At 43.7% G+C, this 15,792-nt stretch overlaps 1 protein-coding gene across 2 annotated transcripts in view; it reads right to left on the bottom strand.

The window, feature by feature from the left end:
* Positions 1-15,792, bottom strand: part of ccser2a (coiled-coil serine-rich protein 2a) — an 83,545-nt gene that overhangs the window by 50,727 nt on the left and 17,026 nt on the right. For both annotated transcript variants that reach the window (XM_083775747.1, XM_083775746.1), the window contains exons 2-3: positions 9,547-11,024; positions 8,712-8,911 (exon numbers count right to left, since the gene is read on the bottom strand). In XM_083775747.1, coding sequence (XP_083631873.1) covers positions 8,712-8,911; positions 9,547-10,981 — 1,635 coding nt within the window. In that variant the 5' untranslated portion in view covers positions 10,982-11,024. The remainder of the gene's footprint in view (positions 1-8,711; positions 8,912-9,546; positions 11,025-15,792) is intronic.

The raw sequence follows: 15,792 nt of genomic DNA, 5'->3' as shown, positions 1-15,792 counted from the left end.
GAGAGAAAGACAAAAAAAGTGATTTACAAAAACTAATGAAAACAGAAAAGTACCACACAACCACCTGAGAGAAAAAGGGATAAACAGCGTGGGTTTCTTCTCCTTCCAGTCGTTGTCTCGTGGTGCGCGGCAGGGGGGCTGTGGCGTATATTCAGGGGAAATATATTGTTTTTAATGAGAAAAGCTCCGAAAGGCAAGCGGTTAATGAGAGCAACGCAACTTCCATTCCCCAGTGCACAACTCCAGGAGAAGTTTTTTAATGTCTTTACTACGAAAATATGAATTGACTAACTCATCTCAAACTCGCTCACCAATCCTCATTTAAAAACATGACAAGATGGGGCTTTCAGTACCCTGGGAGACGAGAATGCATTTACGAAAACACCCATACATCGTGGTTTGGTCTCGCATGGTAATGGCAAACGTATATAGGCTGGTGCTCTGAGTCAACCGAAGGAGGTTAATCTCAACTTCATCTTAAATCCATATTCATTTAAATCCATTATAATAATGCATTGCATTATACATTGCTCAAAATTTTACAGAATGCTGCTGCTAGGCTTTTCCCTAAAACATATTACTCTTCTTTGAACTTCCAGTACGGTTATCTGTCTGTTTGAGGATTGATTATAAGATTTTACTGATTACCTTTGGCACTCCATGGTCTGGCCCCTAATTACTTTTTTGAGTTATTAACCCCTTGCGAGCCTGTGTGCAGCGCGACGTCCTCAGGCAGTAGTAACCTGCTAGTTGTTCCTGAGGAGAGGCTGAAGACAAAGGGTGACCGTGTCTTGCCGTCAGGGCTCTTTGATTGTGGAATGGCCTGCTTAGGTTGTTCCAGAGTCGAGGAGCAATGACAGCGTGCAAAATCAATGACTTATTTTAAACCACTTCTTAAAACATACATGTTGCAGTGCCTGCGGCTGGGCTGGGCACCATACAAGCATAATTGGCCATGTTCGTTGTTCGTGGGAGCTGGGCAGGGAAGTACAATCGTTGTTGCTGCACCAGTGACTCCTACAGGCTGGTCAGGGCGCCTGTCAGCAGGGGTGTTGAACTGTGAGGAATAGGGTGTTCTTCCTCACTGGCATGTCAAGAGAAGTGGCAGGCGATTCCATGTGTATCAGAGGACATGTTGTTTCAATACCACACCTACAAAGGACCAAACAGTCCAAAGACCAAAGCAGTACGAGTCAGCAGTGGCAAGACTATACACATAGTGAGTGGGGAATTCAACGACTAAATTGTTTGTCAAATTTGTAAAAACAAATACAATTATACTAATGAAAAAAAGGATGGCTCATTTCATTTTACTTTTATGTAAAGCACTTTGAAACCTTTTTGCTTCATAAAGTTATTATAGTCATGAAACAGAGGCTGTTATTATCATTATAATACTACTACAATTATTAATACTAATAATAATACAAACAGATATTATTTGTGGAACAAATATAACCAATGGATGAAATATATTACCGTAAAGAAACCTGGGAGCTTGAATTAATGCTTAAGCATCTCAAAATGAATCAAGAGAATCTCAAAGCATCCAAAATAAATATACTTTTCCCTCGTCTGTCAGTGTTGTTGCAATGCATTTTAAATATTGCTGAGGGCAGGGGCACATTATACTTCACTGTGTGAAGCTAAGTGGCCCTCGATTTCACCAATATCACATGGTAACTAGTTACCATAGTACTGCATGGTGCATCTGGGAAATGTTTTGATGAATTCAGGCCGCCCACCCCCATACGAATGCCATATGAATGCAGATAGAGACATATACAGACACACAAAAGCATGGCATACACACACACACAATTACAATTGCACACGCACACACCATTGTTGTCCTGAGGATGCACAGTGCCCCCAGGTGGACTGAACTCATCCCTGCAGCCTGGCTAAACAAAGCCAGCGGGTTCTGATGTATTTTATTTGCGTACCAAGGAACAACAAAATACAATGAAAATTGCAGGAAGGTCATTTGTTAAATGTTTGTTTTTCAGATTCAATGTCTCGCCCCTTTATTGGGAAAACAGATGAGCTTTAATTGGTTCTAATTGGGAGTTAATTCTTTCTTCGGCAAGAAGTCTGGATCAGAACAGACTTTTTAAGAACTTCTAATGCTTCTCCATCGAGACAGCTTTCAGCTGGGTGGGACAGGGTTGCGCTGGATTAAACAGCCATTACAGGATTTATAGAGCAGGTCTTTTTTGTCATCGCTGCCTCCTCAGAGTACCTCTCATCACTTATTCTCTCGTAATACATATAAGCACCATTTCCTCAACAGACGGGGGAGGAATAAAGAGAAAGACAGAGATGGAGGGCAGAGAGGGGAGAGAGTGATGGAGAGAGATGAATACATACAATTAAATGGGCCCATTTCCTTTCATCAAATAGCCAAGTTAGATATAACTCAAAGGCAGACTCCCCCCCATACCCACAGTCACACACCCCCCCCCCCCCCACCCAAACGCAGCCCCACCCAAACGCAGGCCCCCCCCCCCCCACACACACACACACACACACACACACACACACACTTAAAGCAGTACTACGTAACCTTTTAACAACTATAGTCTATATAGCATATTATATCATCCCACAAAATTACAAAGTTTTGTTTAAGCAATACCAATCATCCTTCCATACATTTATAGACTCGGGGGGCTTGACTGAATTTCTATGTATAGCGAAGACATGCGAGTTTCATCCTGGTATTTGCCACGGCACCAAGGCCGAAATACCAGTCAAAGCGAAGACTGGTCAATCACAGCGCGTCCTCGCCAGACATGCTTGCAGGGTAATGAAGTCAAAGATGTTGGCTGACATCTGATTTGAGTCCAAAGTGGCCACTGATACCCCTAACTACATAGTTTTATCTGATAACCATGTATGCATTGCACACAGGCACATCATCCATTAGTCAGTCCCATGCCTCTCTCTGCTCCTCTATCTCCCTCTCACACCATTTGTCTTTCTACCTGACTGCTGTTGTCTAGCACACCAGCCCCGTCTAAATTCCTCTTTCCTATTTGAGTCAGCATTCATGCTGCTGCAACGGAGGAGATGGAAAAATACGTCAAAGCATTGCATAAAATTCCACATGTCAATTTTGCAAAAGGTAACTGAGAATTGACATTTTCATTATCCCGGTCACACTGAATACAGACAGGACTGTGAACATATCACGGTCTCTGGAGCAGGTGGGATTTCAGTGCATTGACCATGGTAGGTGCTATAGGTAGAATAACATACAGTATCTCTAGAATATTTGCTGAAAGACCCCCTTTACACATGACATTAACATGTGACTTAGCAGGTGATCGGACTGCAATTGGATATCACTTGACCAACATACAAATACAGTTGTTTATGCAGCCAAGATGCATTGAGAGGACAGATAGTGATCAGATCAGCTCAAACCAACTCCAGAGGTACAGTCAGGGACACATTGTGAATTTGTGATACTATCGACCCCGAGTGGCTCGATCATCCAGGCGGAGACACATCTTCAGGAATTGATTTTAATCGCATTCCAAACCACCAAGAAATAGTTAAGTCATATGATATCTACAGACTACAGTAGATGCAATTTAGGCATTTGGCAGACGCTCTTAATCGATTTACATTAAGCAGGAACAAAAACATGGAGATACATCATACATAAAGACTAGTTATCATGAATCATACGTAAGATAAGAACATAACAGTGGAATATCTATATAATGAAACTATGCAAATATACTATAGTGCTATGTCTACATAAAATGCTATCTAAGTTACATAAATTGAACCTTTGCATTCGCCTGTATGGTCGTCGGGCTAGGGCTAGGCCTACAGCTAGTGCTACGGGTCAAGATGGAGTCTGAAGAGGTGGGTTTTCAGACTATGGCGGAAGATTAAGAGTGAGTCTGCCGTTCTGATTTTAATAGGAAGTGCATTCCATAGTTTTGAGAAGAATCTGGACACATGTTAATGCCAGGTGTAATCTGGCTAAAACCTAATCTAAATTAGATGCAATCTAGATTAGACACAAGTTAATGCCAAGTGTAAAGGGTGCCACTGCCATCTATACTATTCCAGATTATAATAGAAGGGGGGCTTGTTTAGAAAATAATAAACTACATATTTGACTGTAGGAGGGTATAGAGTTGAACTTTGTAATTCGTAGGTTAATTGGATCGCGCCCCTGTGCAGCTCAACCGCAACCGTGACACTCATAATGGCACTGTTAAGAATTAGGTCTTCAACGGGGCCAAACTAACTAAAACTACATGTATTAATGGGTCAATGAGGGGAAACGGTTCATGTATTTGCTAACTGGTCAGTGTACAAACTGTGCATGCTGACAAAAAGTGTGGTGAATGTATACATTAACCTTAAGCTAATGTGCTCATCAAGTAGGTGGGTGGAATATGCTATTCACTGACAGCAGAGTGAAGTTCTCTCTATACACATTGTGATTTACATCACTGGCATTGTACATTCTGCAGTGCTAGAGTTCTGCCCTCAAAGGTATACTTTATGAATAATTCATTCATATCAGATGAGACTTATTAATGGCTTACTGGCCTCAAAGACTCTCGGCAGATTCAGTATAGTTATATTATAGTTCTGACTTTGAGCATGTACTCATGTACTCATGTCATGGGTGCACAGTAAAATCCTCAGTTGAAATTAAAACGGACAGTTTCACTGTGAGGATGACGACCAGCAGCTCAAGGCCGTTACAGTTAATGGTGTTGCTGTCTTGGGAGCATGACCACGGCTTATAATAAGGACTTGAGTCCCTATCAGAGCTGACATTGTGCAATTAAAACGGCGATCAAAGACCTGGGTTTGCAAATTAGACGCAGTAATTTGGGCACACTGCAGATGTGAGGACTGGAGGTGGTGCTCGGTCACCCTGAAATGCAGTCCACCACCAATTGGAAGAATAATGTTTTAACCACCAGAAGAAGTATGAAAACTTACCACTTAATGAACATGGTTAAACACAGTTGCTGCTGTATACTATAAGCCTGATTTATACTTTAGTACGACAGTGTGGCATGCCAAAAATAGATACAAGCTACAAGTTTGTAGATCAGTTTTCTTCCACAATGACAGTCAATGAACAAAACAGGACTTTGGAGAAAAGAGTCCATGTTACAGTAGATTACAGAAAACCTTGAATTATCTGTAACTATTCAGGTTTCATTCTAACAATATGAAAACTATAGAGAACGTTAAATACCAATACCAACAAGCCCTTCAATTTCTACTATAACACTGACTGTATATTTTGATTCTTCATTGGCACCGATGCCTTTTTAGTTGACAATATAATGGCTTCATTTGACCACAAGATGGGGCTCTATGCAAACTATAGCCTGTGTTCACTGCTATGGTCTGGCATTATTTAGCCCAGGGGTTTTTCAAACTTTGCGTGCCCAAGGCAGTGGGCACACCAATGGGCATGTCAAAATGTCAAGGCAGACCTGTTTTTATAGCACAAAATAGATTATATACAAGCTCACAGCACATTGGAGATTTGTTATATTTAGGAAACTCTAAACGCTTAAGGACTGATTTGAAAAATAGTCCCTGGAGAAAATACTGATTCACAAACCAAATTCAATCATCCATTACCCGACTTATTACCCGCACTATCATGTATAGCCAACAATGACTCAGTTATTCAATGATGTTTGTCCAACACTGAGTCAGTTATTCAATTATGTTTATCCAACACCGAGTCAATTATTCAATTATGTTTATCCAACATGTTTATCACTTTGGAGAAAATATAAACAAGCATAAACGACACTACTAATTATGATAAGTTACTGTGCCAATTTTTGATTTGTGAAAATAGCAGATCTAAAAGCTCACGTCACAATGAGACGAGTTGTGAATTTGTAGATTGGATATGTTTGCTATTTGGCGTAAAACAAAGTAAATTGGGCTTAAGTGATTAAAAAAGTGGTACTACCAGTTCAGTGGCCTTGTGGTTAGAGTGTCTGCCCTGAGACTGGGAAGTTGGGGGTTCAATACCCCGGCCGGGGCATACCAAAGACCCAATGCCTCCCTACTTGGCACTCAGCATCAAGGGTTGGATTTGGGGTAAGTCCCTGCAACATACTATACTAGCGTCATGTCCAGAGGGTGCACTTGTACCTCAAGCCGCCTCACTTACGCTACATAAAGAAGGATAGGCCGCTCTTGCCCTATGGGCTACATGGCTCGGCAAGGCTTACTTATTTTATTTCAGAAATGTCACATGATCCTGACACACTGGATCTTCAGCGTGCACATGCACAAAAACACATACACATGGCCACACACACATACAGTACATGTATACAGTACACACTAATCTGTGTACAGATGTATAACACACACACACACACACCCTTTACCTCAGTTACAGCAAATCCATTGAAGACTAAACCGTGTGTTTGTGGTGGCGCCTCTACAACACATGGTAAATCCTTATAACCCTCATCATAAGACAAAAACAAAGCACTTGACATAGTGATTATGTGCTTTCTAATCTGGATCATTAAGCTCTTTAACCATTCCTGAGATCATGTGCCATGGCACTGGAACACAAAGAAACCAACCAAAAGTGGGTTAAAAAAAATAAAACAGCCAGATATAGTTTTGCCCGGGTCAAAATTCCTGGGTATGAAATCAGGGCTGGCAAGAAAATCCTGAGCTTTCCTTTTCAGCATTAGTTCTGCTCTTTTAATCCCTAATTAGTGTAGAGACGGAGGCAGAATCCTTTAGCGGTACGATCGATTAATGGACCAAAGGCACCGAGGCATCCTGGGAAGAACTGGGTTTGCCTGCCAAGGGAAATAAAGTACATCCTATGATGGGTTTGAGCATTAGCAGGAATAAATATACTGCATGAATGCCCTGTGCCTTCTACATGTGTCTAAAGGGGTCAAAATTATTCATTTCTCTTCATTATATATAAACCATCAAGAGACATTTTGGATATGAACCAGGTGCTTAATTAATTAGGGCTTTTTTTCAGCAGTATGCACCGTTATCGACCGCAGAGGGTGGTGAGGCTAATATGCTGCTGTGCTCACCTGCACAAGGTACAGGGGTTCTATAGGATAGGATAGACTTGATTGTCCAGAGGGGGGAAATGTGTCATGGACACACATGTTGTAGTACTGTATATGCTGTAACACAACATAGTTCCTATAGGCGACCGATACAACCGGAAATTAACCGAAAGTGAAAACTCTGTGCATGCCATTTCCCAGATTGCGTTGTTGGTCAAAACAAGCTATATTCAATGGCCGATAACTAAAGAACCGATTGCTGTTACAAAATAGAATAGAAAGAAAATACGATTGTCCGTCAGTTAGTTCACACAGCGTTTGTTTACATCCGGTCCACACGTCTCGGTCCCGTGGGCCTTCAAAATAAGGGTCTTCACTAAAAAAACACTGGCGGTAGCGGATTTAATAAATGTATTTATTAATGCCTGGCATGCCATGTTGATCTGTTATTGTATTGTACTGTATTGTATTGTGTTTTTGTATGGATATAGTGTTGGGTGCTTGCACATATGCACACATGGCATCAACGCATGGTGTTGTGTGCTGGCACACTATACACTCTGTCTTTCTTTTATCTGTATTGTATTGTGTTTTTGTATGGACATAGTGTTGGGTGCTTGCACATATGCACACATGGCATCAACACATGGTGTTGTGTGCTGGCACACTATACACTCTGTCATTCTTTTATCATTCATTTTTTAAGAGCCTGCCCAGGCCCTTTGTGGTTGGAGTGTCTGTCCTGAGATTGGGAGGTCAGGGTTCAGGAAGAAATGCGACACAACTGCTTGGCACTCAGTATTAAAGGGACACTTCACCCTATTTGCAAAGAATATATACGTTAATGACGTTTAGAAGATTTAAAACACGTTCCTGGGGTCTTTATAAAACGTCATTAACATATATTATTTTGCAAAAAGGGTGAAGTGACCCTTTAAGTGCTGGGTTGGGGGTAAGTCCCTCCTCCGACACAATAGCATCAATGTCCAGGGGGTGTACTTGTACTTCACAGGGCCACATGACTAACGGAACTGTTTGTTCCCACGGCTACTGAATTACTGTGAATGCGCTGTCTTCATATTCCAATGATTAATGTTTTATGTAAAGCACTTTGAAATGCCTTCTGGTTGAAATGTACTATAAATACACTTGCCTTGCCTTTCTTCTACTTGGACAATAATGTCGGCCTCATTTTGTTCAATGCATCATGTGTTTATTTGACGTGTATATTTGACATTGTGCCTTCTTGTCTTCTGACTTTGTTTCCCTGTTTCTTTCTCTATTCTTTGCATTTATAACTCTTTTGTACAAAGTTTGTACAAAAAAGATTCACCCACACTTTTACACCTGTAAACCTGTGATGTGACAATAAACATCGAAGGTGAAGTTGGAGTCACCATGCTGCTACAGAGCTGTTGCTTCAGAAACTGTATTAAAAACAATTTGACTTGTGGCTTCAAAGCATTCAATGACGACTGACGCTACCCACAGTTTTAGTCTTAGCCATTCTGAAACATGCAACAGTACAATATACCACTTGACAAATACAGAGGCATGAAGGAAGAGCCAGACTGGGAAATGGTCTGTCTATTGTTTTCATCTACACAGAAGCAGTGTTACGGGTGTTGCTGAGTGGGGACTGACCATGCTGTTGAGTTCAGAGTCGTCGTAGCTGTCACAGGGAAGCATATGGGGACCTCCCAGAGGCTCCAGCCCTTCCTCGTCCCACATGTAAGTTCCTCCAGAACTGTTGGAGGGTGACAGCTCCAGTGAGGATCCATGCAAGAAGTCACCCCCCTCTGAGGACAGCGCCAGAGGGCTCCTGGTCACCTCCTCCTTATGACCTGCAGATGAGATACAATAACAAGAGTTTATAGCTTAACTCAGTTCCTGGAACATTAGCAAAAGTAGTAATAATGCCAGTAGCATTGCATTACCACTTTCAAATCAAAGGGTTGGATTGGGGGGTCAAATCTACTATCAAATGATTCCCGAGCGCGGCACGGCTGCAGCTCACCACTCCAAGAGATGGGTCAAATGCGGAGAACAAATTTCACTGCTGTAACATGTGTGACAAATCGTATGACTTTGACTTTGAACCTGACGTCTGCAGAATAAGTTATTCCTTATACTATATTGTTATTATGGTTGCATATGTCCATTATATTTTACAATCACTTATAGTGCATAATAATTATTATAATAATAATATAATAATTAATTATGAAATTTGGTAGCTTGTAAGAGCCGGATGTCTACATAAAGCATGAGCATCACCGGCACCCACATTAGAATATTGTCTCGACTCCTATTTGCCTTAATGCTGATTGTCAAAGGTTTTCAAAAATAGTGAAAATAGCACATATACAGGCTCACAATCGTTGCGATGTGGTGCATTATGAGCTTGTAGAGAGGCAATTCTAGTTTAACAAAGTAAGAGGCGCACGCACAACTTAAAAAATATATTCTAATCAATCACCTGTAAGGTCCATGTTGGCCCAGTCCATGGTCTCACTGAGGAAGTTCTGTAGCCGGCTCTGGGTAGCACTGCCAATCTTTCTGTTGTCAGGCAGGTCCACGTCACTAAGCCCATCACCCACGCTCTCAAAGTCATCCAGAAACTCTTCGCTGGTGTCCCCTCGCTCCAGAGAGGAGGCCGAAGACAGGGACATGTCCTCCAGGGCTTCCCCGACTGCCTGGCCAGAGCTTTCTGTTAACGGACCCCCTCCGCTTCCTTCTCCCTCACCTCCTATGCCAGAGCTACAGTCACTGTTACTGGGGGGGTCTGCTTTCTCATTCTCCCCGGGGGACACGAGGTCTATCGCTATATCCACGATCGCTCTGCTCACGGGGGCGGTCAATGGTCTGATGTCCCCTTTAACCCGCCCTGTGAATAGGGGCTTCTGCTGCCTTGCCTGCACGGGTCTGGACAGTTTGTAGCTAAGAGACCCGCCTTCACTGCTACCCGAGGGCTTGTTGAGAACACAGCTAGGGAGCAGCGGCTTCTTCAGAGCACTGGGGGTGGTTGGCGTGGGAGCGGTAGAGGACAAGGGGGACGAGAGTGTGGTGGACGTTGGAGAGGTGTACTGAAATCCGAGACCATCGAGACCGGCACCCAAGCCTCCCAGGCCCAGGCCCACCCTGCCGCTGCTCAGTTGTGGGGGTTTGAGGAAGCTGACGCGTGGTGGGCGGAGCTGGGTGTTGGCCAGGGGCTTGGCCAGCTCCACGGCCCGGTTGAAGGAGAAGGATCGTATCATAGGCTGGCTGGTAGGCGAGGGGATCTGCTTGAAGTGAGTGAAGCTGTGCGAGCGCACCATGTTGTCTGGGGCCAGTGTCGTGAGGCCTTCACTGGACTGGGGCAGGCTGTCCTGAGAGCTGCTGCGGTGAGACCCAGGGCCAGCCCGGGGGCGCACCAGGCGCGATTCGCACCCAGACGTTGCCCCCGGCCGAGTGGGAGAAATGGACCCATTCTGGGCTGATTTAAGAGATCCGTTGAGCGGGCTCTGGGCAAGCTTGGTCCCTGCTTTGGGATTCAACTTTGAGGTCTGCTTGGGAATGGCCTTGGGGCTAGAGGTGGCCACCGGTGATGGGCCCGACCGCCGTAGCCTCAGGGGGGTCCCTGGGGCTCCGCACTTCACCACCTCCTTGCTCGTTGAAGAGGGATGAATCTTATCCTCACAGCCTCCCACCTCAGGGTTGGTGGAGGTAGCGGGAGTATTACCTCCATCTCTCCGCCATTTCAGTGAAAAAGAAGACGCACGGACAACACCATTAGTTACCGAATGGGTGGTCTTGACCTCCTGGGTAATGGGAGTTGTCTGCGGGGTGCCATTGGACAAGGAGCCAGAAGATCGGGCACCAAATTTAGGCAGTCTGGACACCATAGCAGACTTGATGGGCGCCTTTTCTTCCATTAGATGCCAGGACTGGCATGGATGGGCATGGAATCACACAGACCTAGGAGAGACAGACAAACAGACAGTGAGAGACAGATAAGACTGTATACTATTTAACTTTTTCAATAAACAAACTAAAGTATATTTCCTTTCCCAATCAGACATAATTCCCCTCTTTATAATTATCCCATTCGTATCCTTTATTCAAATGGGCCGGCGGACCTGATGACATCATTTACTCTGACAACTACTTATTGCTAAAAGCTATGCTAGAATAAATAATTACATTACGCTAATTTAAGCATTCTGTTAAGGTAAGCGCTAAACGCCACTGCCAATTTCACCTGTCGTTCGCCCTTAAAGTGAGACATTATTGAGTCGAACTGAGAGTAAAGACATGGGTCCACAATGTGATGTTTTATAAAGACGGCACACTTTTTATCCTAAGGTAAAATATCTTGCCACTAAATCCCTCCAAGTTAAAGAGAATAACGTTAGTATCAGTTCTACAGCACACTCCACTGAGACCGCACGCACGCACGCCCTCGTCCTCTTCTAAATGCTACATACTGTATGCATGCTGTTGTAGTAAGGCTTGTGTGTGTGTGTGTGTGTGTGGGGGGGGGGGGGGGGGGGTATTGGGCAAGGTTTATCAGATGAATTGGGACTACATCTGGTCTTGTATCCTTGGCTTAATGGTTACGATTTAATAACATTTGTCTCATCACTGATCTTCCGGGCTGTGAGATCATACAGTACAGACATACAGAATGATACTAAAAAGGTGTTATAGAACTATTCAGAATATGTTGTCCTTGTAACACTAATTAAACAAGGCTGGCTAAGAACACATTCTCATCTATCATACCTCCCAAAAGCAAAGGGGAAGAAATATGACAGAACAAAGACAACATTCAAGAAGATCACGAGCTGGTGTGTGTTTTGAGAGGAGGTTTCAAAAGGTTTCTGAGGAACCTTCCCATGTGACTTGTGGTGGCTGGCACAGGCAATTGGAGGACATGGAACAAACACATTGCCCAGGCAAGAGCAGGGCGGGATGGATGGAGAGAGAGGGCAAGAGACAGGAGAACACAGAGGCTGGGACGGCAGCCAGCCTGCTGTGAACAGTGAATGGAGGGTGAACTGGCGTTAGGCCGTTGGAGGGAGAACACGGGGCCCACTGCCATTCAGTTCCCGTCACATTCATTCAGTTCCAATCAGTCACACCGTGTGTGTCTACGTACGGGCTGCACCTGCAGGTTGTATCCGTTTGGCTAGTGCAGGAACTTAGCAGTGATTTCAGCTCCCCAGAGCAGCCAGATGGCAGGCGAGGTTGGTATACCAGTAAAATCCTCAGTGTTAATGTAACTCTGAGTGTACAAATGTAACCAAATGGATCCGAAAAGGGTCCATTCGGATACATTTGGTTACATTTGTACACTATACAAGTTACAAATGCATAAATGAACAGGAGGATATTTTGTTTTACTGTGTAGAATGTAGATGGATCCTTAGTGAAAGCAGCTCAACAGAAAATGCACCAAAGTCAGGGGGCATTCAGATTAACCCATTCTGACCGGGCACCCATTTTGGTGTCAGCATCATGTTATGCTTTAGCTATTTAAAAATAGCAGATCTACAAGCTCATATCGCGCCACCGAGTGGCGCGATATGAGCTTGTAGGTCTGCTATTTTTTTTAAATCGAAGAGCAACTGACATTTTTAGAATATCTCAGGTCAGAATGGGTTCATCAGACCAGTGTTCAAGTGTGTTTTGCTCTTTGCTTTTAGCTAAAAATGAATGAGTGCACATGAAAAACCCACATATACAAATACTAAATAATGCAACATTAGGCTATGTTTGTACTTTTGTACTCCTGTGTGAATGATGTGATGCAAATTGTTGATTTGTGATAATAATTGGGGTATAATGATGAAACTGATTTGACTCTACAAGGAATTCATATTAATCTTTTAGGAATCTGACATTTTTATATGGAAATAATTTCACACTATTTTAAAACACATTCCATGCCAGCTATTAAAACGTTCCTTGTGGAACCCGCTAAACCCGACTTTCTTCCCATTGTCTTTCCCTGCTAAACACGCTAAACACGTCTTTTGTTTTAGTTTTATCTAACTATAAATACACCAAGTGTGTGTGTGTGTGTGTGTGTGTGTGTGTGTGTGTGTGTGTGTGTGTGTGTGTGTGTGTGTGTGTGTGTGTGTGTGCGTGCGTGTAATCCACGTAACTCGAGAACCGTTCGCCCCACCAACTTCAAATTCGGTGTCGAGTCGGTCAGACCCACGGTTGTCCAGAACCACCCCAAAAAGGCTCTGCCCGGCCCAGCGTCTATATATGGAGCTGGCCTGTTCTGACATCATACTGACGTCTGCATAGACTCCATATTTGGGCATGCCTGACAAAGAACTCCATATATGGGCATAAACAGGACACAGACATATTATCTGGGTGTGGCATGCATTTCCAACATGCATAGTTCCAAGTAGGCCAGTGCCCAATGTGCACTGTTGTAGTGGCTCCAATGGGCTCTAGTATTTTTTACCGGTTGCCTCCTGGTCTGCTTTATGGAGGGTGACTAATCCTCCCTCCAATCTTTGGAGAGGACAAACTTCCATGATGTGCTCCATAGTTTGCTCCTCACCACACGCACATTTGTGAAGGCTGGCCAAGCAGTGGCCATGTTGTGTGGGGGGGCTATGTTTGATAATACTGGGAGCCAGAGGGAGTGGTGTGGAGCGAATAGTCCCGGTTATGGTTCTCATGGTGGTATTGAGCTGGGTGTCCACTCGGTGTGTGTGTGTGTGTGTGTGTGTGTGTGTGTGTGTGTGATGACCTAGACCAGACAGGGGCACAATATTCTGCTGCAGAGTATGACAGGGCCAGTGCTGAGGTGCGCTCTAGTATGTTTAATTCGACGTTTGATAACTTTTAAGACATACATGGTTTCCATCGGACATCGTGACGAAGATGACATAACCGGAAATCAACCCATCACTGGCTGGTGTTTAATGGCCGCATCCATCTCGCTCTGTTCTGTGTTGTTGTTTCGCATCGTGGTAGTGGAATATTCTTCGACTCGGTAACAAACGATGAGACTATTTTCGGGATGTACACGCAGATCCTTCACACAAAGGTCCGACATGCGGAAACAACGGTCGAACATGCGGTCGAACATGCGGTCGAACATGCGGTCGAACATGCGCTGCTCTCGTGCCTGCACTGCAGTTATGGTTAGGTTAGGGTCTGAGGTAGGTTGTCGGTCTAATGACAGTCGGACCAATAGTATGTCGGAACTAAAGCCTGTACCCCTAGTTTCAGCTGGACTGTTTAACCGGAGGGTTTATTTCCAGTTTCAGAAGGCATATTGTTACCGCGATCATCACTACTTTGGCAATGGGCCGTCGAATAAAACTTATTTTGACCATGAGGGGCACAATCTGGGAAAGGAATCCGAGATAAAGGCATTTGAAAAGATGTTTACAACGAGTGGACGTGTGCTTAACCCATTCTGACCTGAGATCAGATTCATACGAGGTTTCCGCCGGACACACACTGGTCTGATGAACCCATTCTGACCTGAGATCAGATTCTAGAAATGTCAGTCGCTCTTCGATTTTTCAAAAATAGCAGACCTACAAGCTCGTATCGCGCCACTCGGTGGCGCGATATGAGCTTGTAGATCTGCTATTTTTAAATAGCTAAAGCATAACATGATGCTGACACCAAAATGGGTGCCCGGTCAGAATGGGTTAAAGTACATTTTCTGTTTACTTCATTGCCTAGCAACCCAATGCTAATGTATCTGCCATTACGACGGCGAGCCATCATAAACCACTATAAAAGGAAAGGACCATAAGCCGTAGATTTACGGCATTGGCGCTCAACCCCTGAATTGGCTATAGTGTACATCAATAGTGAATGTGTTTTAATAAAGCAACCCCCACTGCCGCAAAAAAAAAAGAAAGACATGAAATGTTGTGTTAAGATTTGTGTATTTGTCCCAGTGCAGAGACAGAAGTTATTACTCTAGTTTGTGTGCCACAGCTCCCAAGGCAGCAGAAGGGCAGTAATTCTACTCCACATGGAGGGGATAGGAGAGGAGTGGTGGTGTGCTACAATGAGAGTCCCCTGTCTGGAAAGGGCTACAGCGTTACACTATGCCACACACTGACCCACATTCACCATTCACACACCACCATAAAAAATAAAAACAAACACCAAATACATTGCCGTTTCCAGGGCCATCTTGCTAGTACTAATCTGCTTCACAAACATGCGCACACACATAATATAGGCACACATAACATGCGCATGCCCACATAACCAGGTCAACCTTCACAGGCAGGACAGTCAAAGCCTCTTGGTCTAGTGAAAATGGTGGGGCAATGTGTGTCATTAGAAACAAGTCTAATTGGGGAAGGATGGGGGGATATCTGTTGCCAAAGCTCCCTCAGCATTAACTAGGTTCCATATTGATATCCAGTTTGACACATCCACCATCACATCATGTCAGCAAGTCCACCAAATATCGCCCCATCTGGGTCATCAGAATAATGACCACAAAGCCCCTCCAAAGAGTCCAAATACACTTTATCCCTTTACAAGAATCTGATTGATGGATCTAGAATAGACTACGTAGTACGTACAGTATACGTAACCTTGGTTTAAAAACCAAAAAAAGGTTAGCCACTAATTTATACATATTATAGTGTTGAAAATAACCTTTCAATCGAGAAACCTGATGTGTGACTGTGATGTGTCTTTTATTTATATAAATTTGTCTTAAAATTACATTTAAGATAGC

Source organism: Protomyctophum parallelum (assembly GCF_964188405.1).
Source record: "Protomyctophum parallelum genome assembly, chromosome: 10".
NCBI lineage: Eukaryota > Metazoa > Chordata > Actinopteri > Myctophiformes > Myctophidae > Protomyctophum > Protomyctophum parallelum.
The sequence above is the reverse complement of the archived record's forward strand: the minus strand, read 5'-3'. Positions and strand labels throughout refer to the sequence as shown.